This window comes from Beta vulgaris, chromosome 3 (assembly GCF_026745355.1).
Source record: "Beta vulgaris subsp. vulgaris cultivar EL10 chromosome 3, EL10.2, whole genome shotgun sequence".
Lineage (NCBI taxonomy): Eukaryota > Viridiplantae > Streptophyta > Magnoliopsida > Caryophyllales > Amaranthaceae > Beta > Beta vulgaris.
This window is the reverse complement of record NC_079204.1, coordinates 25,056,339-25,083,340: the sequence shown is the minus strand read 5'-3', so window position 1 is coordinate 25,083,340 and position 27,002 is coordinate 25,056,339. Positions and strand designations below refer to the sequence as shown.

At 35.8% G+C, this 27,002-nt stretch overlaps 3 protein-coding genes across 3 annotated transcripts; 2 read left to right on the top strand and 1 right to left on the bottom strand.

Annotated features, from left to right (window-relative positions):
- Window positions 1–767: 767 nt before the first annotated feature.
- On the bottom strand, window positions 768–12,803 carry LOC104906791 (probable E3 ubiquitin-protein ligase LUL4). Its single transcript, XM_010695604.4, has 3 exons — window positions 12,007–12,803; window positions 6,354–6,864; window positions 768–1,051 (listed from the first exon to the last, which is right to left on the bottom strand). Exons 1-3 carry the CDS (start codon window positions 12,597–12,599, stop codon window positions 932–934), a joined length of 1,224 nt encoding a protein of 407 aa, XP_010693906.1. The 5' UTR covers window positions 12,600–12,803; the 3' UTR covers window positions 768–931.
- Window positions 12,804–21,969: 9,166 nt separating this feature from the next.
- Window positions 21,970–23,082, top strand: LOC109136392 (uncharacterized). The gene is made up of 2 exons (XM_019252468.1): window positions 21,970–22,542; window positions 22,657–23,082. The coding sequence occupies exons 1-2, from the start codon at window positions 21,970–21,972 to the stop codon at window positions 23,080–23,082; spliced, it is 999 nt and encodes a 332-aa protein (XP_019108013.1).
- Window positions 23,083–24,480: 1,398 nt separating this feature from the next.
- LOC104906814 (uncharacterized) lies at window positions 24,481–26,569 on the top strand. Its single transcript, XM_010695631.1, has 2 exons — window positions 24,481–24,972; window positions 26,483–26,569. Exons 1-2 carry the CDS (start codon window positions 24,481–24,483, stop codon window positions 26,567–26,569), a joined length of 579 nt encoding a protein of 192 aa, XP_010693933.1.
- Window positions 26,570–27,002: the final 433 nt, after the last annotated feature.

Genomic DNA, 27,002 nt, shown 5'->3' with positions numbered 1-27,002 from the left:
AAAACTAACAATTAGATTTAGGGTTTCGTATACTAAAGTCGATTATGATATTCCATTAGAAAAAAGAAAATATAAAACCTGATTTTCGAATTATATGAAACCTAAAAAATCCAATCCGTATCCGATGTGAAAATTTGATTTTTTTCGAATATTCGATCCGAAATATCTGAAAATCAAAAAACAAATCAGATATCCAAATTTTCAGATCAAATCGAGGGACAATTGGATCAAATCATTCGGATCAGATCTTTTTGCACACGATACCCAATAAGCCACATTTACTCGTGTCAACTAGTTATGTTGGTAGTACCCAAGATGCTAGCTGACAATATACTCTACGTCTGGCAGTATAATACCAAGACTCGACTATTATACGACGATTGACATGAAAATCTTTCCCTAAGTCAAGCTCATCACAGCCATATACATAAAGAAGTATTAGACATCCTGTTAGAGCTACAATACTATTATTAATAGCCATTGGATACTATTCTACATATACATTCTGAACACACATATTCTCTCTCTAAATCATTCACGGACATATCTCTAACTTATCACCGGGGGAGGTTTCCCCACATCCTTCGAAGCTATTCCTTAGCAGTCGCCCACTCCACTCTTGACAGACTTACCTTGAAGACAGCCACCTCCTTCATTACTGGAACACATACACCTCAAAATGAAAACTAGTAACATATAGATACAGAGGCAGACTTACAAAAGTAGACAATATTTTCACCTCTAAAGAAGAATCATGCTGAGAGAAATTAATAGCAGTAGAAAATATGGACTAAAACGTAAAAGAATGAACTTATGAATCTGATCGCCACGCTGTTGCATACAACTATATATTTATATTACAAAGATACAAATTACATTTGCTTCATCATATATAATCAAATTCATGATTGAGGAAAACAACTCTCGGAGATCATTGGGCTGTTGTAGTATTGTTTATCTTGATTTCAATAAGCTCACTAATTGGTTGACGGCAGATTGGACACTTATTGGACTGAAGCCTCAACTCTTTGGCACAATCGCTGCACATACACTGAAAACAGGAGGAGCTGACATTAGTCAGAAGACAACAAAGACGTACAGCATGAGAAAGATTTATGACCAACTTTAGCAAGCTGTAAGATGCATGTCGTGTCTTTTGGATGACATATAAGTTTGAAAGAGTGGCACCCACGGTCCTACCATGCATCATTCGCATTCAAATCTCCAATAATTGTGCTGAGCTTACACTATTCTTAATGATGTAACTATGCCAAATTGCCAATGTCACATTATTGAAAACAATCAGCCAGTCACGATTTCAGGCTATTCTCAACCCACCCACCCATATAAGTTTCAAAGCTATTAGATTTATCATATTTTGGATTAGAATGCAGACTGAAAGATAATATCTACCAACCATAATATCCATAGGAAACAAACAGACATTTGACTATAATTCTTTTTTTTTATATATATAAAGTAGGCCTAAGCTGCTGAAATACTTCAGTATGCTAGTGGACGACGGTACTGAGCAAAATTTTGTGTTTGAACATATTTTCTGCAACACTTCAAAGACAACAACAGCCTATGTTGATGTTAAGTCAACTTCGCTGAACGTAACGTAAACATAGAGGGAAAATTTGAACTTTTGAGAAGGTTCAAAGGGTTCCTTATGAATTCACTGTCTCATGTCTAGATAGGAATGTTGATGTCTCCCTTGACAGAAGAGTTTTTATGAGATTAACACAATAGAAGGAAAACTAGGCATGCATGAATTAAAACAGAAAATATCTTAACAATGTTACAAAATGCCAGTAGCATGAGTAAGCTCTAAGCGGTTAGTATACTTCAGAGTAAATCTAGGTAGCTGTGACTCACTGACTCCGCTGACCAATCTTCCATTTTGGAGTACTTTAGGTGTCAAAGATGCACCATTTATATTCTGATAGCTACTCCATTTTTCCTGTTGTAACTTCGACTGCATTTTGGGAACTTTTAATTTACTGAATAATTGTTTAAGCTTGTAAATACTCCGCCTAAATAAGGCCTTAATGTAATACTTCCCTATTTCAAAATACTTGCAACACATCAATTTTCACACTTGAAAAGCACAGTTTTAACAGGTGTTATCTTTAATTATCTACTAATAATTATTATAAAAAATTTAATAATTCACTATCATCAAATCCAACAACATTTCACATAATTACACTTCCTCGGTTTTTTAAAGGTTACAACATTTTGAATTACATGCTTACCAATCGGTGATGGGTAACTCTGTTTTGGATTAGAATGCAAACTGACTCTTCAATATACTGAAATATCTATTAGTATAAATTATAAAACGTTGATATTTTCTAGGCATACATTAAGACAAATCCAACATCATCTTACATAATTGATTTTATTGTATATTAGTCAAAATATTCAGTCAAAAGTGATATATAAATAGTGCAAAAGTCAAAAATTTGCAACCTTTAAAAAAAGAGGAAGTATATACTAGTAAAAGAATGTGGTCAAACTAAGAAAACAAATATTAAACCAATAATGTCAACCAAGATTCCGGGGGAAAAAAAGAGAAGGGAGAATGGGAACTCAGCAGTTAAGGAGAACAATTTAGACACATAACACAATTTTCTAATGTATCCGCAAAAAGTTAAAAGAGGTTAAGAGTAGATTGAAAGAGTGCTTCAAGAATCTCTCCAATGGAGCTCAGTAGTTCTCCGAGATAAAAAGGTTAATAAAATATATGCTACTCAGACTTTATGAACAAAATCTCCCTATCCAAGTGCTACTTTGTGAACAAAATCACCATGTCTTTGGTACAAAATGAAATAAATTGTCTATATCAAAGTGTCGAAGATTTAACAGAAGTTATGGAGGTAAAAAGGAAGAATTGGAGTCACATATTACAGATTATAAGCAAACAATTCAAAGAGCAAAAATGGAGCTCAAGAGCATAAAGTCATACAAATTATGAAACCTCTTCTACAAGTTGTGGAGAAGCAGCAAGCATCAGAGGTCGAGAAAGAGCACTTCAGTCATACCATAAAGAATCAAGGATGAAAAATACTAAAGACTAGAACTAATGAGTCATACCATAAAGATAATATAAAAGCCATGTTACTCAGACTCGCATACTCGTTGTTCGACATGTGGTACGTGTCCAAGTGTTCGACTCGGATATTTTGTGAAATTTTCTCATGATTTTGGACCAAAATGAAGCGTCCAAGCATCCCACCAATGTTCGAGTGTCGAGAATCCGACACGGGTACGAGGTGAAATGAAGAGTCCGAGTAAAGTTAGCAAAAGGTGATTAAGCATGTTCAGAGATAATAGGTGAAGGTGCGATGAACCAGGTTAGATTCATGCCGGCGGCAACTCATGATGGAGCTCTACTGTGCAAAGAAAAAGAACTAGCTGCTACCACATGAATATTATTCAAATTGAGAAGGATTTTGACAAAGTAGCAAAGGACGTACTATGATGGGATAAACAAAGAAAAGCTCATCTCGCAAATACATGGACATAATCAAAAATATGTACAGGGGATGCCATTAAAATCCTAGAAAAAGTGGAAAAGTGCTAGAGGGCTTCCCCGACATAATTGAATTTCATCAAGCATTTGTAACAAGTTCTTCCTCTTTCGAGAATGGTTAAAAAATACTTGTCAATAACCGTTTAATATGAGAGATGAAATGTCATGGTGTATACTGTTTGTAGAAGATACTGTCATGGTAGATAATTTAGAGCAGGTATTGGTGAGAAGTTATAAATTTGGAGACAAGACTTACAGGCTCCTGAGTTGAATAACTACGTAAAATTTGAAAAAGTCCAGTCATGATATTCAAGAAATTTCACACACAAACATATGATACAAACTGACACACACTTATATGAGTGAGTATGTATGGATGTACAGAAACACACAAACACTTATATATATTTCCCATTCCCCACGTCTTAGATTTTTGCTTCGACAAATCAGACAGTAGCACACATAAACATCCAGTAACTGTACTTCAATTTAGGGAATGCATGTGTTGTGCACAACAAATTACTTCTAACGAATTTCACCTTCTTCTGGGGTAGTACACAGAAATGCCATCAATTTAGCAAATGCTCTCCAATAAACTGAATTCCCTAAGGTGCATATATGTACCCCATACTGCGTTTGCAGCCTAATTGATACTACGAAATAAAGTAACCATGTACTCCTCTTGCTCTTTTCATCCTCCTTGAATACACTACTTCACTCTAGATGCCTATAACTAGTGGTATTTGTTTAATCCTTAGTACCCTTTCCTTCTTTTTCCCCCGTAATTATTAATATTGTTGTTACTCATATTGATATTAATATTATTATTACTATCAAAGAAAGAAAGTCATGGGTGCAGACGCATTCAAGGGAAATGGTCGCATTATAGAGGAAGCGACTTGTAGTAGATGACTGGAATGGATCGTGACCAACACAGCATGACTTTTTCCCGAAAATTGACATTTATAGGTTTCTAACTTCATTTTCATTATTTAGGTTCAAGAACTATTCTTTCAATCTAATAGGAGTGAACTTGTCTTAAATGGAGTGGTTAATAAATAATTGTATATAATAATATGTTCTATTAATACTTAACTGGTTACTAATATTTTGAAAATATTCAGCTCTCAAAGTTCAACCTAGATATTCAGCTCTCAAACTATCAATGGCTAACATGGCAAAATGGAGGAATTTGTTGATTTTAGGATTCTTTTGATAATAACGACTTTATGTTTTACCCACTTTGAGAATAACCACCTTATACTTCTCATTCTTTTTCTTACCACCTTAACTTTACTAAGTCCTTATATTTCACCATCACTTAACGTTTTCCATCTATTTTTCCATTCAATGTGGCCCCACCTACTATTTCCCTCAATTCCACATTATAAAATTATAACTCCATGATTCTTCCATTACTCCTCAAACTTTGCCTATATATCAAATCTCTCTCACTTGTCAAAATCTTCCATCTAAATTTACAGATAGGAGAAGACAGATTTATATATCGACTTTGTACTTCAATCTACAGTGAAATTTAAAAGATTACTTGGACCTATGGAGAAGAGATCAAGAGGAAGAAAAGGCAGGAAACGGAAATTGGATGGAAAGTGTTAGTGGTGGTGAAATTCGAGAAGTTCGTAAACTTAAGGTGGTAAAAATTAAAATACAAAAAAAAAGGTATAAGGTAATATTCGCAAAGTGGGTAAAATATGAGGTCATTATTATCAAAAAATCATTATCGTTGTTCCTATTATTATAGTATACATTACATATGAGAGGAAAACCTTACAAGGTGGGGTTTGGGGGTTGCCATAATCCTATTGAACACTTCTTATAAACGTTACAACTATCCTAGATGACAAATGTCCCTCTCTCATGCAATCTCCTATTAATTTCACTTTTAGTAAAAAAAAAATCCTGTCTATCTCTATCCATCAAAGCATTTAATCCATTGGAAACTTAAAAAGACACTTGAGACTTTTGGGGTTCCAAACTATCACTTTGTGAAACTCAAGAAATACACGAACTGATGGGTTTCTACATTTATAGTTTACATCTCTAAATTCTAATTAGTCATTGATTTTTTTTATGATATTACAGCATAATAGAAGCATTTTCGTGGACGAAATGAACTTAGATTGTTTGTCCAAGGATCCCTCTCTCTTTTGATTTTGTTCACTAAGGAATTTTCATATTTTTCAACGATTCCAACGAGGAAAAGAAAATGATGTGAGAGAAGATATAAAGGGATTACAAGATCTAAGAAATGTAGAGTAAGATAAGAAGATTGTTGCACATAAAAGATGTATTGTCAATGACTCAAGAAGGTTGTTGGAGAGAAAAGATGTATTGTCAATGACTCCTTTAATTTAGTTTCATCAAAGTCACACAATGCTTGTGGGAATACCTCCAATTATACATTTTCATACAATTAATACTTTTTGCTCGAATTAATATTATTGATGAATGATGTTCAAGGAACATGATTTTTGATATATAGTGGATCACGAGATAATATGGTTTTGATGATTTACTATAGGATTGTTTGTCTAGCAACACAACTTCAATCCAAAGGGACTAGTCACCTCCCTTCACATCAACAACTAATTTTATCCCAAGATCACACTACACAAAACTTTGACTTTCAACTCGACCTCATACTTCTAATAAATTTTATGCAACGTGTCCAATGCATTGCATGGGTCTATATCCTAGTTCTGTAAATAAATACTGGAAACAGAAAGCATAAACCACAACCAGACCATAAACATGATGTCATGTAAATAGTCAAACATGGTTGAAAAATTCTTACCAAGTGCCGGCAAGGGATTACAGCTGTATTCTTGGCCTCAGTCATGCAAATTACACACTCTTTCCCTGGCTCATCATCATTGAATCCTTCAGAAGATGAATTTCCGATTCCATATAAATCACGTAGTTCATAACGTACACCATCGATCCACAAAATCTGCTTAATTGCTTTAACTTGGAAGGAATATTCGTTCTTTTTCTCAATAATAGCTTGAGTAACCTGTACCCTGGGAAAATCCTCTGTCGAAGATTTTCCTGTCACATCATCTGCTTCCTGTGATGAGGAACATACTTCAGCATATATGACAAGTGGAAAGACATCATCATCTGATGGCTTCCCCAAACTTTCCAGATCAAAGAACCCTAAGTCCACACCGGTGCCAGTAGGCTGGCGAAATCTCTGCCCTACCCCTTTCTGAAAAGGGACTTTTACTGAACTGCTTGCTTCAGGATATACTGGAGTAAATGTACAGGTCTCTTTTTCCTCCATTGCAAAGTAATAGATCGTTATACTGTCAAAAAGATGTAAGCAAACCCTACAATTTAGCTCATATCGATACGGCCAAATCCATGAGCTATAGAGAGAATTTCAATAACAAGAAACACTAAGGTTGTATAAAGCACCCAACTTGTTTTGTCTTTAATAAATACAAATAGAAAAATTTTCAATTATATATATAGATATATGCACTGAGTCACAGAAGCAAAGTTCATTGTATCATAAGGGAATGGAAATAATCAACTACCTGACTCGTGTGTAAGCAATTATATGCATTAAGTAAGTTCAGAAAAATATACTGCACTATGTCCCTGAGACTGTCTATTGTTCCAAAACGGAATGGAAATAAGCAACTACCAGTTTATACTGGTATCACAAACAGGTCTCTACAATTTTAAGCACAACATAGACAAAAAAAAACACAGCGTTTGTTTAATCTCAGAGCCAGACAAAACCAGGTCTGAAATTAGAATTTTATCCTTGTCAATCCTGAACTATTCCAAAAATAAATGTCTGAAAAATTCATTTGTCAAGTCCTTCACTCCCCGCTGTGGAGTCCAACATTGTCGTCCAAGATAGCACAGAAAATCTAAGACCCAAAATGCCAAACATAATCAATGAGAAAACTGTTAATTTAGCATAGGCGTCATCGACCAACAAAGACTCAAGATACATACTTTTCCGCTTTCTTTAGTTCTACCAAAGTAATTTGCATGTTTGCCAACATACAACTTTAAACTTTAATATCTCTGATCATGTATAAATAAAGAGAAAAGTTGATGTCTTGAAAATAAATGTCAAGACGAATCTAATAACAACCCCATATGACTATATTTTTCCTTATGTATAAATAATACAAGGGGGTCAAAATAAAGTTAGTGAATAGTGTCAAATGTCAATATGATACAACTAAAAGAAAACGGAGGAAGTATATTGGAACAGAATTGAGAAGGTATCATTAAATAAACAACAATGCTTCATTTCCAATGGCTATGTAGAGCTAGAGGGCCTACACCAGGAACCATGAAGATATACGTTTTGACAGAAAATTTTATAAGCCTGAAACAGACATGATCATCCTCAATGGCTATGCAAAGCTAGAGGGCCCACCGCCCAGACCATTCAACAGACATATGTACGATGTAGCATCAGCCTATTGGCTTACTTTGTAGTGTAGTAATAAGGCTCACTTATAAAAGGTTATTAAGTAAAAATATAGTGAGCAATTCATGTGTAATTTTGGATGAAATGTCTGTGCTAATATGTCTACCACCAATATGATATCTTTCTGCATTGATTTTCATCATCATTTACTACCTATCAACATAGTATACATGGTCATAGTAGATATGCAACTCAAACTCTCTCCTGAGCATTTGCAAATTCTATCTCTTCACAAGTTATCTCTAACATGCACATCTCTGCTACCTAAGTTAAGTACACAACTAGGTATTAAACTTGCTAAAAGTTTTGGTTTGGGTGAACTTCAAAATATTTCAGTTTGGGTACTCAACCCAAACTTTTGTTACTTTTGTGGTTAACTCCAATTAAATAAAAAACAATACTTTTGCACAAAAAATTTCATTTCTCTTCTTCAAAAAGATTTAATATCTCTTTCTCTCTCCTTCCCCCATAAACACCAAATCCACCCCCCACCCACCCACCCACCACTCCACCCCTCCACACCAAAAAAAATTCGCCATCGTTGATGATACCCATCATTATAATTGTCATGCCCATGTACATGTAAACTCTATCCATCAAAATTCCCATAAAACCCCATCAATTTTATAAGAACTATCACCATTGCTGCTCAAATCACCACCAAAACACTAATGATTCTGCCCCAAATCAAGAACCCTAGCACACTTCACATGATCATGATGATGATCCAGATCGGCATGCGTGTTGACATCATTTGTGAACACTTCCTTCACATCATCATCTTCATCTGATGAAGAGGATAGAGAACTAATGGATTCAAGGAGATCGACGCTTTGAATTTCGTAAATGCTTTCATCATCAGTTTCGGAATCAAATCGTGACGAATTCCTAGTTGCACATCTCTTCTTGGTTAGAGATTGATACCATTGATTGTTTCGCCATTGAAGAATTTGAAGTTTTTTCTTGTTTTTGTTTGACTTTCTTTGTAATTTGTTTTGTTTCAGTGGAAATTTCTCTCTCCAATGTTTGGTTATTTATCTCAGAAATGTTGAGTGTTGCTTGTGAAATGCAGCATCATGATGTTGTTGTGGTTGCCGGAGAGGAGAGGAATGCGGAAGAGCAATGGAAGCAGGAGCGAAGGAGAGAGAAAAACTAGGGGGAAGGGGGGAGGAGGTGGAGTGGCGACCTGATTTGAGTGGGAGGAGAGAGTAAGACATAGTAAGTCTTTTTAGGAAGCGAAATGAAAAAATTATGTGCAAGAGTACTTTTTTACGGTTTTTTCACCAAATATTTCCGACAAATTATGAAATTCACCATATACCCTCAATTTTAAGATATTCACCATATATCCCTGAGTTTTCAAAACTTTGCACCATATACCCTTTTTCTAACGGGAGTTAAGTCGTCGTTAGCTTTATTGCCACTATTAATCCTTAACCCTAAAATCTTAATAGCCTAAGCCCTAATTGTAATCTTAAACACTAACCTTAACCCTAACCTTACCCCCCACCTCTAACCCTAACCCAACCTCCCACCCCTAACCCTAACCCTACCTCCCACCCCCTAACCCTAACGGAGGGGTATGGGCTCGGTAATTCGAAGGGGAGGGGTTGGGTCTGGAGAATTCGAAGGGGAGGGGTGGGGGCTAGGGAATTCGAAGGGGAAGGGTGGGGGCTGGAGAATTCGAAGGGGTGGGGGATGCGTCGGTGGGGTGGAGAGGAGGGGGAGGGGTAGGGGTGGGGGTGGGGGTGGGGGCTGTGGTGGAAGGGAGGGGAGGGAAGGGGGTAGGTTAGGGTTAGGGGTTAATATTGGCAAAATGGTAAATAAAGTTAAGTGCAAGTTAACGTCCGTTAGAAAAAGGGTATTTGGTGAACATTTTCAGAAACTCAAGGGTATATGGTGAATATCTAAAACATTGATGGTATATGGTGAATTTCGTAATTTGTCAGAAGTATTTGGTAAAAAATCGACTTTTTTATTATTTAATTGGAGTTAACAACAAAAGTAACAGAAGTTTGGTTTGAGTACCCAAATTAAAACATTTTGAAGTTGAGTTACCAAACTGGAACTTTAGTAAAGTTTAACACCCAACTGTGTACTTAACTCCTGTTACCCCATCTTTCTAGTCTAGTCTAACCTAAATGCCTCGACGCTTAGATCCATATGATAACGCTCGTCTAATAGCAATCCTACAAAAATTTCTTTCAACCTTAGAGAGATACACTACCATTGTACATAGTTCCAAGTGCTACTTTCGCTACAACCACCCTCGTTGTATCCTTGTCACATCTTGATGAGTATCTCCAATTCTCTATAAAGTCGACCTAAGGTACTTAAAAGTTAAAACATTCACTAATGGGGAACTCCTTTTCATCCAATGTTGTTGTTACATCCTTCATTGACTCTCTTTCTCCTTACCAAAATTGAAGTTCGTCAACATACTCCGTTGCGCTAGCCACGGAATTAAGATTTAATGTTTGCATTAACCCCTTCATTAATGAACCATGTGTAAGATTTTCTTTGAATTTAAAATCAGTTGTTGCTAACTGTAATAGACTAGCCTAGGGGGTAAGGGTACTCTTGGTAATAACACACTAGTATTATGTTATCAGTTCATTACACTAACATCTTCTAAAGGCTCTAACTCCGTTAAGGATTTTAGTTGGTTTAAAATTATAGTAATGTTAGTAGTTTTGGCTTACAAGTTTTTACTATTATACTTGGAATTGGTTTTCCTTGTTTTAAGCAAATTAGGATTGTAAATTCTTGTAGGATTAGGCCTTTACGCATTTATCTATATGTTTCATATATTATCTTTTAGGATTAGATTTTATGGTTCCATTCTAATTAGGTTTAGATTTGTAAAGCCTATTTTAAGGCTTACTTATCATAATAAAAAAAGATTATGCGCTTATTAATACTCTGAGTTAAATTTTTGCTTAAGCTTTTGAGTTGCAAATTCTTTTATGAATTCAGAGTTGAGAAGATACTTATTCACCTAAAGAACCACTTCATTTCGTCCATCCATCCATTAGCTTTAAGATATTTCATAAATACAAAGACCTTAATTCATATCCTTGTTTCGAGTTTATTTTCAGAACTTTAAACTTCTAGAAAACCTTAAAGAATCCATATTTCTCCTGGAATTCTATAAAATCTTGACAAAAGTACAAGGCGTTACATACTTACATCACATGTGCTAGTCAAGATCAAATAATATGACTATGCAAAATCTAAAATGGTATCTTCCCCTTCATTCCTTCTTTCATATCCAAAGCCTCTATGAACACTTTCAAAATCATTGCGACTTGCCCCACACGTCCATTTAAAGCTCCACCCATAAATAGCTTCGCTGTTTGAGGAATATTTTGGACCATCTAAATCCTCCCAAAAGTTACGTATATGGGATTCCTAGAATTGAAGTCTAAGGATTTCGGAACTTTTTTATCAAACTTCTACCAGACATTAACAAGCAAACTCACTAATTTCCGGTGAAGACTAACAGTCCTAAAACATACCTCTTATATCCAAGACAAAATTGAGGGCAATCAACTTATTGGCTTTGGGGATGCTACTATAAAACTTAAAGCCGAGAGTAGTTCATGCGAAACATTACTCCTTTTCACAACTATTCACCTGAGCATAACCATAAACCTCATTTACTAATATTGCACTTGATCATCAGCTAATCTCTCTTCTAAACGCAAAAAAATAAAAAAATAAATAAATTGATTCACCTCCCAGTCAAAACTATCAAAGATACAATAGAATTCTAAGTAAATATTAAACATTGTTAACTAAACACAAGAAAACAGCCAATTTTTTCTAATCAACAAAATATTTAAAAATGAATCCCCAATCAACATCAACAAGAAAAGACAATGAAGCAAGCATAGATAAAAGTCAATACATGGATCAAGAACATTTCAAAATCACAGAAAAAAGACCTAAAAAACAACATAAAAATCAACGGAAAGTAAAAGAAACTGACCTGCCATCAAAATGAGCATCAAACACAAAAGAAACCAAATAATGATCAGAATAATCCTCATCAAGTTCAAGCTTAATAGTATCCTTATGAACATTGACATCATTCTTGACAACCTTAGCACTCTGATGCTCAACATAAGGTGGTGGCGGCAGCAGCATCGACGATTGCGGAGGTGGGTACCTCATCTGATGCCACCCATTCCCATAATTACCCTGAATATAACCCACATTGGACCTTCCTTGACCCTGACCCTGACCCATCATAGGATTTTGGTAATTATAGGAGTTAGACCAACCAGGGTAGTAATAATTGGACTGAATTGGAGGTGGGTGTTGGTACTGGAAATGGGTGGTTGGGTATGGAGTATGAGATTGGGATGCATAACCAAAATTGTCTTGCGACGACGATGACGACGATGGCGAAAGAGGGGAAGATTGAGGGACAGTGGGTGTGGAAGATTGGTGGTAGTAGTAGGGCTGTGGTTGTGGTTGTGGTGGTGGTGGTGGTGGTGGGTTGGGAAGGTAGTATGGAGTGTGGTGGTGATGATGGTGGTGATTTTGGTTTCTCCTGCCTGAACTAAATGAAATCCCCATTTTTATTTATGGAAGATTTAGGAAAGGGGAAAAAGAGAGAATTGAACAAGTTATAGGGAATGACGAATGAGAATGGAGGATGAAAAAGTGAGCTGAATGGTGAAATTGAACAAGGAAATGGAAAGAGTAGTTTTTGTAAAGAATTAGGAGTAATAATAAGTGTGGATTTGAGTTGATACTTTTGGTTTGCTTTGTTGTCATCATTGCGGAAATTACGCGCCACGGAGGTTAAGTGGTCTGTTTTTTTAACTCTTTTATGGGGGTCAAAGCAGCCAAAGTTTCGTAGGCCAGCTTTCCCGAATTTATGTAGGGATTAAAGCTCTCTTATTTTACATCGAATAGAATTGAATTGAATTTGTATAAATTTAAATTAAGTAAAATGAATTAAACTGAATTAAGATAAATGTAAAATGTGAGAGAAAATTAACTGAATTAAATTAAACTGAACTAAATTAAATTGAACTTAACTTAACTGAATTTGTCTGAAAAGAATATATCCTTACCTTCTCTAGTTTTTATTAGTTTACCCACTTCTTTAAACACCGACTTTTATTTTAGATATGTATGTGGAGGGAATTTTTATCATACACCTAGGTGTATCATGAGCCAAGTTTATTTTTTTGCTCATTACTCATTTGAAACATCCAAGTGAGCATAATCACTCATATTTAGAATTTCAAATGAGCAAAAAATAGTCTTGAATGTACCATGCACATGGTACACCCTGTGTATAGAGATGGAAATATCCAGTGGATCACCCGACCATCCGCTCCACCCGGTTTATTAAGTGGGTGAAAAACCCGGTTAAAACTGATGATAGCCGGGTGACGGATAACCGAGTGACAGACGCGGGTCGGGGTCGTGTGATATTTTTTCACACATCACTCGTTTAAAGTAAAAAATATAATTTTTTTTATTTTTGACTTTTTCATTTTTACAGCTTCATTATTAATCCATAGCCCAAAAGTTACAAGATGGTAGTATAAATATGTAACTCAGTAACTCCCAAAACCCTAACATGATTCACTATCCCTTCTCCCCATCCACCATCTCCGGTCTCCCTCTCTCTCTTCAGTTCTTCCTCGCCGGAAAACGCCAAAGTCTGTTATGATATTGTTGTTGTTGTGATTTTTAACTTGTTATGATGGTAATATTGGTGATGTTGCTCATGTAGTTCGCTTCGATCTTTTTCAATTGCCTCCTCTCCTCGTATCTTCTTCATCCTCTCACCACTAATCTTCAAAGAAAAACCCTAATTTTCCAAAATAATAATTTTCTCTCTCCTCTCTAACATTTCTATGAACTCATCTTTTCGTTGTTTTTTGTATGTGTTTAGCCGTACAAGAGGTACGTTGAGATCGGAAGAGTTGGTCTTGTCAACTATAGCAAAGAGTACGACCACCTCGTCGATGTTCATGACCTGAACAAAGTATGCCAATTTTCACTCTCCTCTTTTTTTCCCATTTCAAATGCTAATTTCAATTTGTTTATCTTTATGTATTTTGATGAGTGAAATTTATTGTGATACTGTTGTTTCATGTTGTGTTAGATTTAGGTTTTTTTTAAATATTTTTATGTTAATAATGTGGATTAGGGTTAGTTTGGAGATGATTTTATATAGTAAGTAGAATTATATAAATGGATCAATGGTTCCTGTTAGTAATTTTTCTTTGTTCTCCTAATACTATTTGATTTTACCCGTTAATCACCCGATCCATCCGTTTCACCCGGTTACAAATGGATGGATGGATTTGGGTGGAGATGGACGCAGGTGATGGATGGATCGGATGGAGTGTGTGGATGCGGGTGACGCTCCACCCGCCCCGAACCCGATCCATTCCCATCTTTTCCGGTGTATGATGAATGCACTCGTATGTGGATATAGACAGGAAGTGAAAAATTATTTTATTGTATATTATATTGTGGGCTAATGAAAGTAGAAGGAGAAGGTAAATTTAAATATATAATAATATAAAATTAATAGGATCATTTCAAGAACAAAAAAAAAGTGGGTAAATTAATCAATGACAACCCAAAAAAAAAATTGGTAATACTAATAAAAATCAGATGGGATACTAATTAGGGGGAGGGGTTTTTTCTTTTTCTTTTTTTTTTAACAACGAAATTATCTACTCCATCCGATTGGTTCCGGGTTCGAGTCCCGGGCAACCCATTTTTTTCATATTGAAATTCGATTTTATGTATAGAAATCCTATCTCTATTTCTCTAATTTCTTTTTCATTTCACTTCAGGTATTCACAAAGAATTCTGATCGATCTCAATGGATATTGGTTGACACGGGCGTATAAGGCATGTTATACTGTTGAATAACAAGCTTTAAATTCTCTATGTAATCCCCCACAATTTTAAAGAATTTTCATAAATATATTAAAGTATTTATGTAGTTATATTTAAATCCAAATGAGTTTGGAAAATGATTTGACTTTTAAAAAGGGTTGACTATTTTAAAAGTCAACTGAAATTATTTTTCCTAGCTTAATAAAATTGAAATATTTTAATTAAGCATGTTTTAATAAGAGTTTTAAATACTAAAAGTATATTGAAAAGGTAGTTAATGGAATCGAAAGCCCAAAAGTGATAAAAAGGGAAAGAGTCATTTGATGACTAAAGTTTTAAATAGCCCATCTTATTAGTCATCAAGTTTCATTAATTAAAATCTCTTTTCCTAAGCCACAAGTACAAGCCTTTATATAAATATCCTAAAAACCCAATTATTTTACCCTACAACTTATTTTTCTCCACTTCACACGTAATTTCTCTCTCTCTCACTCGGCATTCTCTCTCTCCTCCTTGGGCGTCGTTTTCTTCATCTTTTCCTCTCAAAAGTTCGTTTCTTCTTCAAGTAACGTTTCTTGTTCAACAATCAACGTCACAAATCTTTTCTTTGAGCCAAGAACCGACCAACCGCCGGCCCCTGCCGTGGCTGCTGCTGTCCAGCGCCTTTTTCCTCATTATTGTTGGTTGTTTTCTTTCTTCCTCTCTAAGATTCCATTAAAATACTAGTTTTTATGTTATTATATTGATACTTATCATGTTTATGAATTAAAGTACTGTTTTATTTATATAAATAATTTCGGTTATTTGACTATTATTATAATAATTTCAGATTTAATATGTTAAGTTTATTTTAGTTTTTATCATGAAATTTATAGTTTTTAGGGTTTTTAATTACTAGAAACTATATATATAAAGTATAAATCATGAGATTTGGTTAGTACATAATTTTATATGTATTGAATATATTTTCAGAAGATTTATTAAATATTATAAGTGCTGTAATTTCAGAAAATAAGTATTTTAAGAGTTTTAAAGATTTTTAATCACTAGAATAGTTGTACTATACTAGGGATTAAAAATAACGAAAGTTTGGTACGTAAAAACGATTTTAAAACACGTTTAAGGGGGTTTTGATCGTTTTAAAGTTGCTGTAAATTTTTAGTTCGAGATATTTATTTCATTACTTTATTTTCTAGGCGGAGATTTCGTAGTAGGTGACTTTTAGCGAGTAAAAGTGGCCTACCGATTGGTTTATACAAGGTACGTACATCGTCTACGTGCTATGTGATTTAGAAGCATGTCTAAGAGTATTTTATTTATTAGTACATGTATAGGACTCTATTTGTTCATATATATGATTACTGGAATTGTTTTTACATGTTATTTGCCTGTGTGCTACATGTAAACTAGAAGTGATTATGATTATAAATGTTTGTATGGAAGATTGATGCAAGCAGGATAAGTCAAGTTTATTTATTAATTCGTGAGTGAATTAATATAAGTTAGAATCATGTGTTACATATATTCTTTTAGTATTATTTACTATCTTATAAGGACCGTGGACCTTATTTGGTAAGTTACAAGTTCTACCTATATAAAGGTAAAGTTTATTGTTGGCTAGGTTCAACAAGCAAGTTAGTAAAGTATAAAAATAAGGAGTTAAAGGATCTTGATTGATGAGTTGTGATCACTTGTTAATCCAAAGATAAAAAGAGTTTCGTTTACTGTTTGAGTATTAGTTATGTGTTGCTTGTTTGTTGTGTAACACAAGTAATAAAATATATTCAACTAAAGTGAAACAGAATAGGTTATAGACTTTAGACTGTGCACGTCTAGAGTTGGACACTAAGGGTTGGAATGCATGGTGACGTGCCATGGTTCTTCTAGGAATGGATTGATCACCATCCCTCTTTCAGTTCAAAGGTTCCTCGATATCGCAGGTCATTTTTGGAATATGTGGTAGCTCCCATATTTCCTATTTTTAGATAAGTCAACATCGTCCAATAACTATTCCATTTAAAGAAAGAAATAAAGTTTAGAGTTCAGTTCAGTAAAGTTGTCTGCAGATATATTATATGTTATATATTATTTATCCCTGCAAGTTATTTTGTAGTATCATGTTTAGGTTATTTATGCCTGATATGTAGTACTCAGCTTTGCTGATTACGTGCTTGTTGTGTTGTGATCATGGCTTTGCCTATTGATCCTGTGGTGATCCTTCGGGGAGCAGAGTCGAGAAAGCATTGACATTCAAGGTTCGCAGATGCATCTCATTGGGAATCTGGAATGAGAGACTCATTGTATTACTAGTATCATTTAAGTTGCTTTCGTAGGAACTTATGTTTTCAGACATTAGTTTTAAGTTGGTGTGTTTTAATTTCAGACATTGTTATTGGTTTCATAAGTTTTAATAAAGTTGTTTTTAGTAAGTTGTTTTCCGCTGCAAAATTCTGAGTAAGCCGAAACGTTATCACACGGGGGATAATGCCTGGGTAATTCTCTAAGGTTTATTATAAAAGTATTTTCTAGAAAGAGAGAATTATCGGGGTGTTACACTCTATTTCTAGAGAATTCGTGTGCTTGGGAGTCCCTGATGATTAAATTAAATAAACCAAGATTTTACCATGACTGCAATTTTAGAGAGACGCGAAAGCAAAAGCCTATGGGGTCGCTTCTGTAACTGGATAACTAGCACTGAAAACCGTCTTTACATTGGATGATTTGGTGTTTTGATGATCCCTACCTTATTGACTGCAAATTCTGTATTTATTATAGCCTTCATTGCTGCTCCTCCAGTAGATATTGATGGTATTCGCGAACCTGTTTCCGGATCTCTACTTTACGGAAACAATATTATTTCTGGTGCCATTATTCCTACTTCTGCAGCTATTGGGTTGCACTTTTATCCAATATGGGAAGCGGCATCGGTTGATGAGTGGTCCAATGTATATCTACAAAAATTGTATAGAATGATGGCAATAACAAGTTGAGGAACAACATCAATGCCTTAGAAAAGCTAGTTGTATACTCAACAAAAGAAGATGTAGTTCATCTAATAAAAGAAAGTATTTGTGTCATGATAAATATATATATGGGTAAATTGATAGCGTAGGAAAATCTTCCATCATTTCAACTGAACAAACAACAAAAACGTAAGAAAAGAAGTAAAAGAACGGCAATAAAAAAAAAAAAAAGCAACTCATACCACAATCTAATGTTCCATGTGATCTAGAAATCATTATGTAATGACTTCAGCAAGTGCAGGTTTTCACTCACATGCAATTACTAGCAAAAATAAATAAATGGCTGATCGAAAGATTAACTAACAACCACCACATAAAATCCAGTGACAATTATAGAACCCATGTCATGTTATATCATCCAGTGATGAGATTTAGGCGCAGGTCTAACATAGTGTTGAAGGAAGATGAAAGTATTTCTAAATTACCTTGACCTCGTATTGCATCGTTATATAGGTCAAAACCTACTCTCAATCTCCATAGTTTATTCTAGCCTAACAGTTAGCCATCGTTCCTCATCCTCATAATCTGTCGATCAACCGCTCTATAACCACGGTTACCACTAGCTTCGACATTCTGCATGTTACTAATAAGAGGCAGCCTCTCTCCCATACATGCGCCAAGCACACCTCTCGACATGAGACGCACCTTTTCTTTCTTATCTTTGTTAAAACACGTACCACGTGTGCTCTTTCTACTAGACATGTCGTGTCATGCGTGTGATACGTCAGCATGCGCAAAGCGCAGCTAACGCGTGAAGTGAAGTATCATTTTCCCTAAATAGGGCTATTTTTCGTACAGATTAGAGACGGAATTTTTCACATTAACACACGTCTACTCTCGACTTTTATATTAGGACTGCTTTGCAAACCACTCTACTAACCATGAAACCTCCCTACAAAAACTCATACTTTCGAATACAAACACATTCAACCTACATTTTTCAGACATTCGGATTTTCAGGCTTCACAATTGCTCATCCCAAAGGTTGTCAATCTCGCAGACCCAAGCCACAATATAACCCTAAAGGTCCTTAAATAAATTTTATATTTTTATATTGAAGTTACTAACCATTTATTTCATGATATAGATCTTTGGTATAAAATCATTCTATTGTATATTATTCTAAACCTTTACTTCTTTTTTATTTATTTTCATACATTATTATATGTTTGCCTAATTGCAATATTTATCACTTTGTATTTATTGTTAATCAAGACCTAAAGAACTATTCTAACATTAATCAGATTAATTTAGACAACCTGCTAGGTTCCATGTGAATTGATTGCATAATAACATATCACTAAAAAAAGTAGACTTTTATGTGTTTCTTGAACCAACTTAGACTAAATATATTTAGGGTGCTTAAAAAATTATTTGGTTATTCTATTACATAAACGATGACATGAATCATTATTAAGTATAGGCCAACAATAGGCAACATGGTTCTTGACTATATTTGTACCCTCACTCCCGAACTCAATCTTTGGTTCATTTTGACCATCTATGAAGTTTAAACGAGTAAATCTTCATTGGATAAGTGCCTAATTTGTCCCTACGGTTTTCCATATCAAATTAGATTAATGAGTCTTCCTTTAAAGACTTGTTGGCGACTTCAAAACATTTCAATACAAAAATCTTTACAATGGGGTAGTCAAATACAAATACACGCTCATTTCACGTAGGCGAAATAAAAACACGCCTACAGTAGTTTGATGATTTAAATGTAAATTTCAAATCATGTAATTTATATAGTGAAGTAACTAGATTTCAGATTTGTTTATCATATTTAAATTAAGGTTTTAAGTATCAAAGTATGGATTTCTAGGGTTTTATGAGTTGGAAAATTATAGTGCTATATATTATAATTTATGAAATTAAATACTCTTATGATTATGTTTAAGCATGTTTTTAAAGGGTTTCAAACACAGTATAAGTTGCTGAAATTTATATTAGTATGCTTATGAAATTAAGTATGGGTTTTTGAGAGTTTTGATGACTAGTACGGTGGTACTATACTAGGAGGCATTAATAGTTGAAGTTTTAATGATTAAAAAAGTTTTGAAACACTTTTAAAGAGGGTTTAAAATATTAGAAAGTTACTGAAATTTTGTTTGAGTATTGATTAGTAGTTGTTTTGATATTTGGGTAGATAAATAATTCTCTTTAGGCAACTTCTAAGGTTGTTAAAGTGGTCTCGCATATTATCTACACAAGGTAAGTACATACCTATGTGCTGGTTGAACTAGTAAGATTAGGATTGGTATAACACTAGTGGAAAAAACTGCATGTGCTACTTGTCAAGTGCTTCGGTTGAATAATCAACCCAAGCACTTGTGAATATTTTAATATTAAAAATTCACAACTGCTTGGGTTGACTAGTCCACCGGAGCACTTGATGTCAAGTGCTCAATTTGACAAGTCAACCCGAGCACTTGCACTTGCACATAAGTCATAACCATAACGCGCTTCACTTTACTTTTCCCTCGATTAATTTGGAACCCTCAAGAACTCAGAATTCCTCCTTCGCTTCCGTCGTGTTACTGCACTCAAACTCCTCCCTCAAGATAATACCCCGTCGTCCGTCCACCGAACCTTCTCGTCCTCCTCATTCGCTTCCGTCGTGCCACTTGCTTCTCTGCGGAACCTTCTCGTCCTCCTCCGTCGCTTGGGTGAAGGCTGCACAATCTTAGCGCTTCACCGCCGAACCTTCTCGTCCTCCTCCGTGGCACACACTTTTGTTTGGTGATTATTTTCAATTTTTCATTATTTTTGACCTAATTTCAGTAATTCCAGTTTCAGGATACGTTATTTTCGAAACCACGCAAATTCGCCAAATAAATTTACCTATAATTAGAAACAGTGGATTGAAATTTCTTACCTTGTTGAAATTGTGAAAAACCCTCCCTAAAACCTCTCTAGGCGCACGTTAAGGTGATACGCTAACGTGCACCTCCCTGAAGCCATGGGGAGAAAGAAGAAGGTGGCGACGCCGATTCCGAGTACACCGAAACCGGAATCTCTTGAGCAACATCCTAGTACCTCCAAAGTGGTAAACCAAGACCTGAAAGCGACAGAAATTGATGGAACAATAACTCCTGGAAACCCAAAAAAATCCCCATTGAAGGAAAGCTCACCAGTGGTAGAGAATGAAGCTATGCTCAACTGGAAAACATTTACGGCTCAGAGTAGAATCTCTGATAAAGGTATGGGACTTAAATTTATTGCACCTGTGGTTATGAATGGAGTTCCAGTAGCAAAACTTGATAAGACAGAGGTGTCTAAGCTGAGTGAAATAATATGGATTAACTCCATAATTGTATATGTTATTGGGCAATCACCTACTATTACAGCTATGACGGCGTATATTAGGTCTCGTTGGAATGTGACTATTGACCCCAAAATATTCAAACATGAGGAAGGATATTTTGTGGTGAAACTTAAGTTTAGGGATGAGCGAGATACAATTTTGTGTGCAGGATCACATCTTTCTATGGAAAACCAATCATAGTAAAACAGTGGGATCCTAGTTTTAACTTTCACATTGAAGTGTTGAGAATTATTCCATTATGGGTTAAGCTCCCTAATCTGCCTCTACACTACTGGAGTGGGGATTCACTCAGCAGGATAGGTAGTTTACTTGGTAAGCCTATGTATGCTAATGAATGTACATCTAAAGCTCTAAGAGTATCTTTTGCTAGGATCTTCATTGAAATGGATGTAACTCAAAAGCTACCAACTGAAATACAAATAGAAGAGCCAAATGGAGCTACTTTCACTCGAAAAGTAAGCTATGATTGGTTACCACCTTACTGTAAGAAATGTCTAAAGATAGGACATAATTGTGAAGCTGGAGGAAGCAAGCCTAAAATCAATCCTAAGCCTGTGAGAAGAGTGAGAAGAAATAATGTGGCTAAAATCAGGAAAAGGTTTGGGATTGATTGGCAATGAAAGGATAACAATGATTTTTCTCCTAGAGGTAGAATCTGGTTTGGATGGAACCAGGTGAAGTTCAAGTTCAGGTACTTTCTAAGTCTAAACAAGTAATAGTTATGAAAGTTGAAAATTTAGTAGGAAGTGTGAATTTTCATATTGCAGCTGTATATGGGTTACACACTGTCCAAGATAGGAAAGAGCTTTGGAGAGAGTTGTTAAGTCATACTGTGGTTTGTCATGATCCTCTTATTCTTATAGGAGATTTTAATGCTGTCACTTATATCAGGGATAGAATAAATGGAGCACAAATCACGAATCATGAAACCCATGATTTTAATGATTTTATCATGAGAGTGCAAGTAATGGAAGCCCCTAGTAATGGTTTATTCTACTCTTGGACAATCAATAGTATTGGTGATGATAGAGTGTCAAGCAGAATTGATAAGGCCTTTGTGAATGAGGAGTGGTCCTGTAAATATCCTGATGTGCAAGTACAATACCTCCCTAGTGGGATTTCTGATCATACTCCTTCGATGCTTGATTTTGGAAGCAGTGGAAGTGAAGGTGGCAGACCATTTAAATTTCATAATATACTAGCAGAACATGAGCTTTTCTTGGATATTGTTAAAGAGGCTTGGCAATCTATCTCAGGGAGTTACTATCTGCAGACAACTTGGAAGAGACTAAAGGTAGTTAAGGTGGCAATGAAGGGGCTGCATAATCGTGCTTATTCAAATGCTAGACAATAAGTGGAAGATTACAGGCAAAGACTTAATTGCATTCAAGCTCAAAGTGATTTACAGCAAAATGTTCAGCTCCAGATGGAAGAAAGACAGCTGTATAATCAGTATAGGCACTGGAGCAAGGTGGATGATAGCATACTGAAGCAAAAGTCAAGAATAGACGGGATAACTCATGGTGACACTAATTCTAAGCTTTTCTTTATTGCTGCAAAAGTAAGGAAAGCAAGGAACAATATCAGTGTTCTCTATAATGATCAGGGTGTGCTGTTATCTAAACCTGAGGAGATTCAAGAAGAGATAGTGGGTTTTTATAGAAGCCTCCTTCGAACTGCTGCTCCTACAATTCAAGCTGTTGATCTGCAAACTGTGAGAGTTGGATCAAGCTTAAGCTTAGAAGCAAGGAGTAGGCTAATGGTTCCTATCACTAAACAAGAGATTGATGCAGCCTTGAACAACATCAAAGATTCCAAAGCCCCCTGGAATTGATGGTTTCAAGTCTTTCTTCTATAAGAAAAGTTGGAATATTATCAAGGAAGATATGTATAGAGCAGTTGCTGAAGTTTTTGAGAAGGAAAGGATGCATAAGCCTATCAATGCTACAATTATCACTTTGATCCCCAAAACATAAAATGCTACAAAAGCTAAGGAATTTAGGCCTATAGCTTGTTGTACTGTAATGTACAAAATAATCTCTAAGATTATTACAAAGAGATTGCAAGATGTCATTGGTGAAGTTGTTGACACCTCTCAATTAGGATTCATGCCTGATAGGCACATTTCTGAAAACATCTTGTTAACTACTGAACTTATAAGAGGCTACAGTAGAAGAAGTGTTTCTCCTAGGTGCTGTCTGAAAGTGGATATTAAAAAGGCCTATGACTCAGTTGAGTGGTCCTTTTTATATAGCATGTTGACAGAATTGGGGTTTCCAAGTACTTTTGTTAATTGGATCATGGCCTGTGTGAACACAGTGAGTTACTCTATAGTGATTAATGGTAAGCCTTCTCCTCCATTCAGTGCTAAGAAGGGGCTGAGGCAAGGGGATCCCCTATCCCCCTATTTGTTTGCTCTTAGCATGGAGTACTTAAGCAGGTGTCTGGGAGAGCTAAGTCATAACCCTGATTTCAATTTCCATCCTAAATGTGAAAGAGTTCACCTGACACATTTGATGTTTGCTGATGATCTTCTACTTTTCTGTAGAGCAGAGCACAGCTCAGTTTCAAAGATATGTAGTGCAATTGATAAGTTTTCTAATGCTTCTGGCCTGCACATCAGTCCTGAAAAAAGTAACATCTACTTAGCTGGGGTAAATAATGATGAAGCTACTGGTTTAATTGAAGTGAGCAATATGCAATTAGGTACTTTACCATTCAAGTATCTGGGGATTACATTCAGTACAAAAAAGCTCACCTACTCTCAATGCAAGCCACTTGTTGAAAGAATTACTAATAGAGCTCAAGGGTGGATTGCTAAACTCCTTTCATATGCTGGGCGCCTTCAATTGGTTAGGAGTATCCTAAGTAGTATGCAAAACTATTGGGGGCATATATTTCCTTTACCAAAGAAAGTAATTAAGGAAGTGGACGGAATTTGCAGAAGATTCTTATGGACTGGTAATATCATTGAGTCTAAGAAAGCTCCTATAGCTTGGAGCAAATTTTATGATCCTAAAACCTGTGGGGGTTGGAATCTGGTTAACATGACTCTTTGGAACAAGGCTGCAATGCTTAAGCTTTTGTGGGCTATTGCTTATAAATATGATAGATTGTGGGTGAAATGGGTGCATGAGTACTATATCAAAAGACTCACCTATATACAGTGAGTATTTCTACTAATACTTCCTGGCTGCTTCGAAAAATTATTGATACCAGCGAGACTTTGCAAATGTTGGGAGGCTGGAATGAGGTTTGTAAAGCTGGTAAATTCAGTATTAAGCAAGCTTATAAGCTCCTTCAGGGTGTCCAGCAGCATGTTCCTTGGAGAAGGCTTATTTGCAACAACCATGCCTCACCAAAGAGCAAGTTTATTGTTTGGCTAGCTATCCAAAATAGATTGGCTACCACTGACAGACTTATTAATTGGAATGTTTCTTGCAGAGCTACTTGCAGTTTATGTGATAGAGAGGATGAAAGTGTTCAACACTTATTCTTTGCGTGTGTTTATGCTGCTAGTATCTGGAGAAGGGTGTGTCAGATCATCAGTGCTACAAGTTCAGGCAGTACTTTTGATCAGGAGTGTGCCATAGCTATTGCTAAAGCTAGAGGAAGCACTAGACAGGCAAGGATTTATACAATGTGCTTCAGTGAAACCATTTATGCTGTGTGGAGTCAAAGAAACAACAAAATTTTCAATGGCAAGTGCTTAGATTGTAGTCAGGTGGTTAAAGAAAATTGACAATAGAGGTCTGAACTTTGGGTGATAATTTTTAAAAGGTCTGAACTATTGATTAACCTGTGTAGGTACCAACTTTAGGGGGTCTTAACTTTTAGCGGGCCTTAATGACTTACAACTAAAGATTTTTTTTTATATCTCACCTAGTTCCTACATCCCTCCCTTAATTAACCCTTCTGATGTGACCCAAGTTTTACAAGTGATGACCTATTAAGCCAGTTTTAAGTCACTAAGGCCCGCTAAAAGTTAAGACCCCCTAAAGTTGGTACCTACATAGGTTAATCAATAGTTCAGAACTTTTAAAAATTATCACCCAAAGTTCAGACCTCTATTGTCAATTTTTCCTATTATCTTCAGGGTTGCTTGCTTATGTAAAGAGGATGATAGGCAGTTGTTAGTCTATTAATTCTTCTGTAGTTTTGTTTTGTTGTTTGGTGTGCGTGGGTTGTTTCCTCAGGTAGAGCCTGTTCTACTGAGTTTAGCTCATTGTGCTTGGTTGTACTTCACCATATTTTTTTGGTAGTCAATAATAACTTTGAATTGCCAAAAAAAAAAAAAATTCTTACCTTGTTAATGGTGGATTTTTGCTATGTTAATGGTGGAGAACTACAAAAATTGACCCATTAAAACTAGGGTTTTTTTTGAACTAAAAATCAGATTCCAATGCTCAAATTTATTGCTAATCACATAACCTATGTTATAACTAAAAATCAGATGAACAATGATGTATTACATCTTTGAATATGTTTGCCTTTTATGCTCTGTTACTAGTTACTTGAGCCAGGGTTTAGTGTGTGATACTGGTGAATAACCAATGTTATAACTTACAAGGTATCAAATGTCGTGAAGATATAATTCAGTGTGATTTTTGTTGGCTGAGATTATGGTTCCCCCTCTATCCGGTGATTTTTGGCAGGGTGTTGTGCCAAGGCAAACACTACTAATTGTGTATCGAGAGGTGCATCTGTGGTGAACCCTCTTTCCTAGTGTGTTGTGTTGTTTGCTGCAATTGGGGAAGGATTGCTAATTTTATCCTTATTCCAAAATGTGTTTGCTTTCTCCGTTGCACTCTTACTCAATTGTTACATGAGCTAATGTTTAGCGTTTAGGGTGCAATGCTGGTGGATAAGAGAGACATCAAGGCATTAATATTGTTGGGAAATCCAATATCATGGAAATAGCTTATAGATATTATGGTATTGTAGGAGTCCCCACCCCTCCTTGCCCTGCCTGCCCTACCTGACCTGCCACTACGCTGCCCTCTCATAGCCACTCCCCACCCCTCATTGCCCTCCCTACCCTAGCCTCCCTTCCCTACCACAGCCTGATTTCTGGGGGCTGAGCCTGATTTGGCCCGTTTTGCCATTTCTTAACTGTTGCCAAGTTATTTTCTTGTTGCATGCTGGACCCTTGAAAGGGGGAGAAGGTTTTTCGTGTTTTATATAAATAATTCGGGTTAAATAAACATTGGCTGACACTGAATCTTGCTTTTCAGGTCCTTGAGTATCGTGGTGAACAGGTGAGGTGCAGTGTTGGTGATTTGAGAGAGGCACAGTATCATGTAGATAGAAAAGATTGCTAAGTAAGTGGAAATCATTTATCAGCATTCTCAGCTATTGTTGTTTGACCCACCCCCTTTTCGTTTTCCCTTTCTCCCTTTTTTCTTTTGGTGAGGCTTTGAGTGGTGGGTGAGACTCGAATTTCTATTATCTTTGCGGTAAACTTTTGTCTAATTTTATAGTGGGTAATTGTATATAATAGTTGCATCCCTTGATGCTTCCTTTTTTAACATTGAAACCAAGGTAAGTATTGCAGCAGTTTTGAAAAACACTCGTGGGCAGTGGATTATGGGTTTCCAATCCATGTGTTATATATGCCCTCGATGCTTATCATGCGGAGCTTCTGGCTATTCGTCAAGGACTAAAAGAAGTTAGAAGGAGAGACATATCATGTTTGGTCCTTCTATCGCATTGTCAAAAAGCGATGAATAGCATAAACACGGATGTGAATTTGAG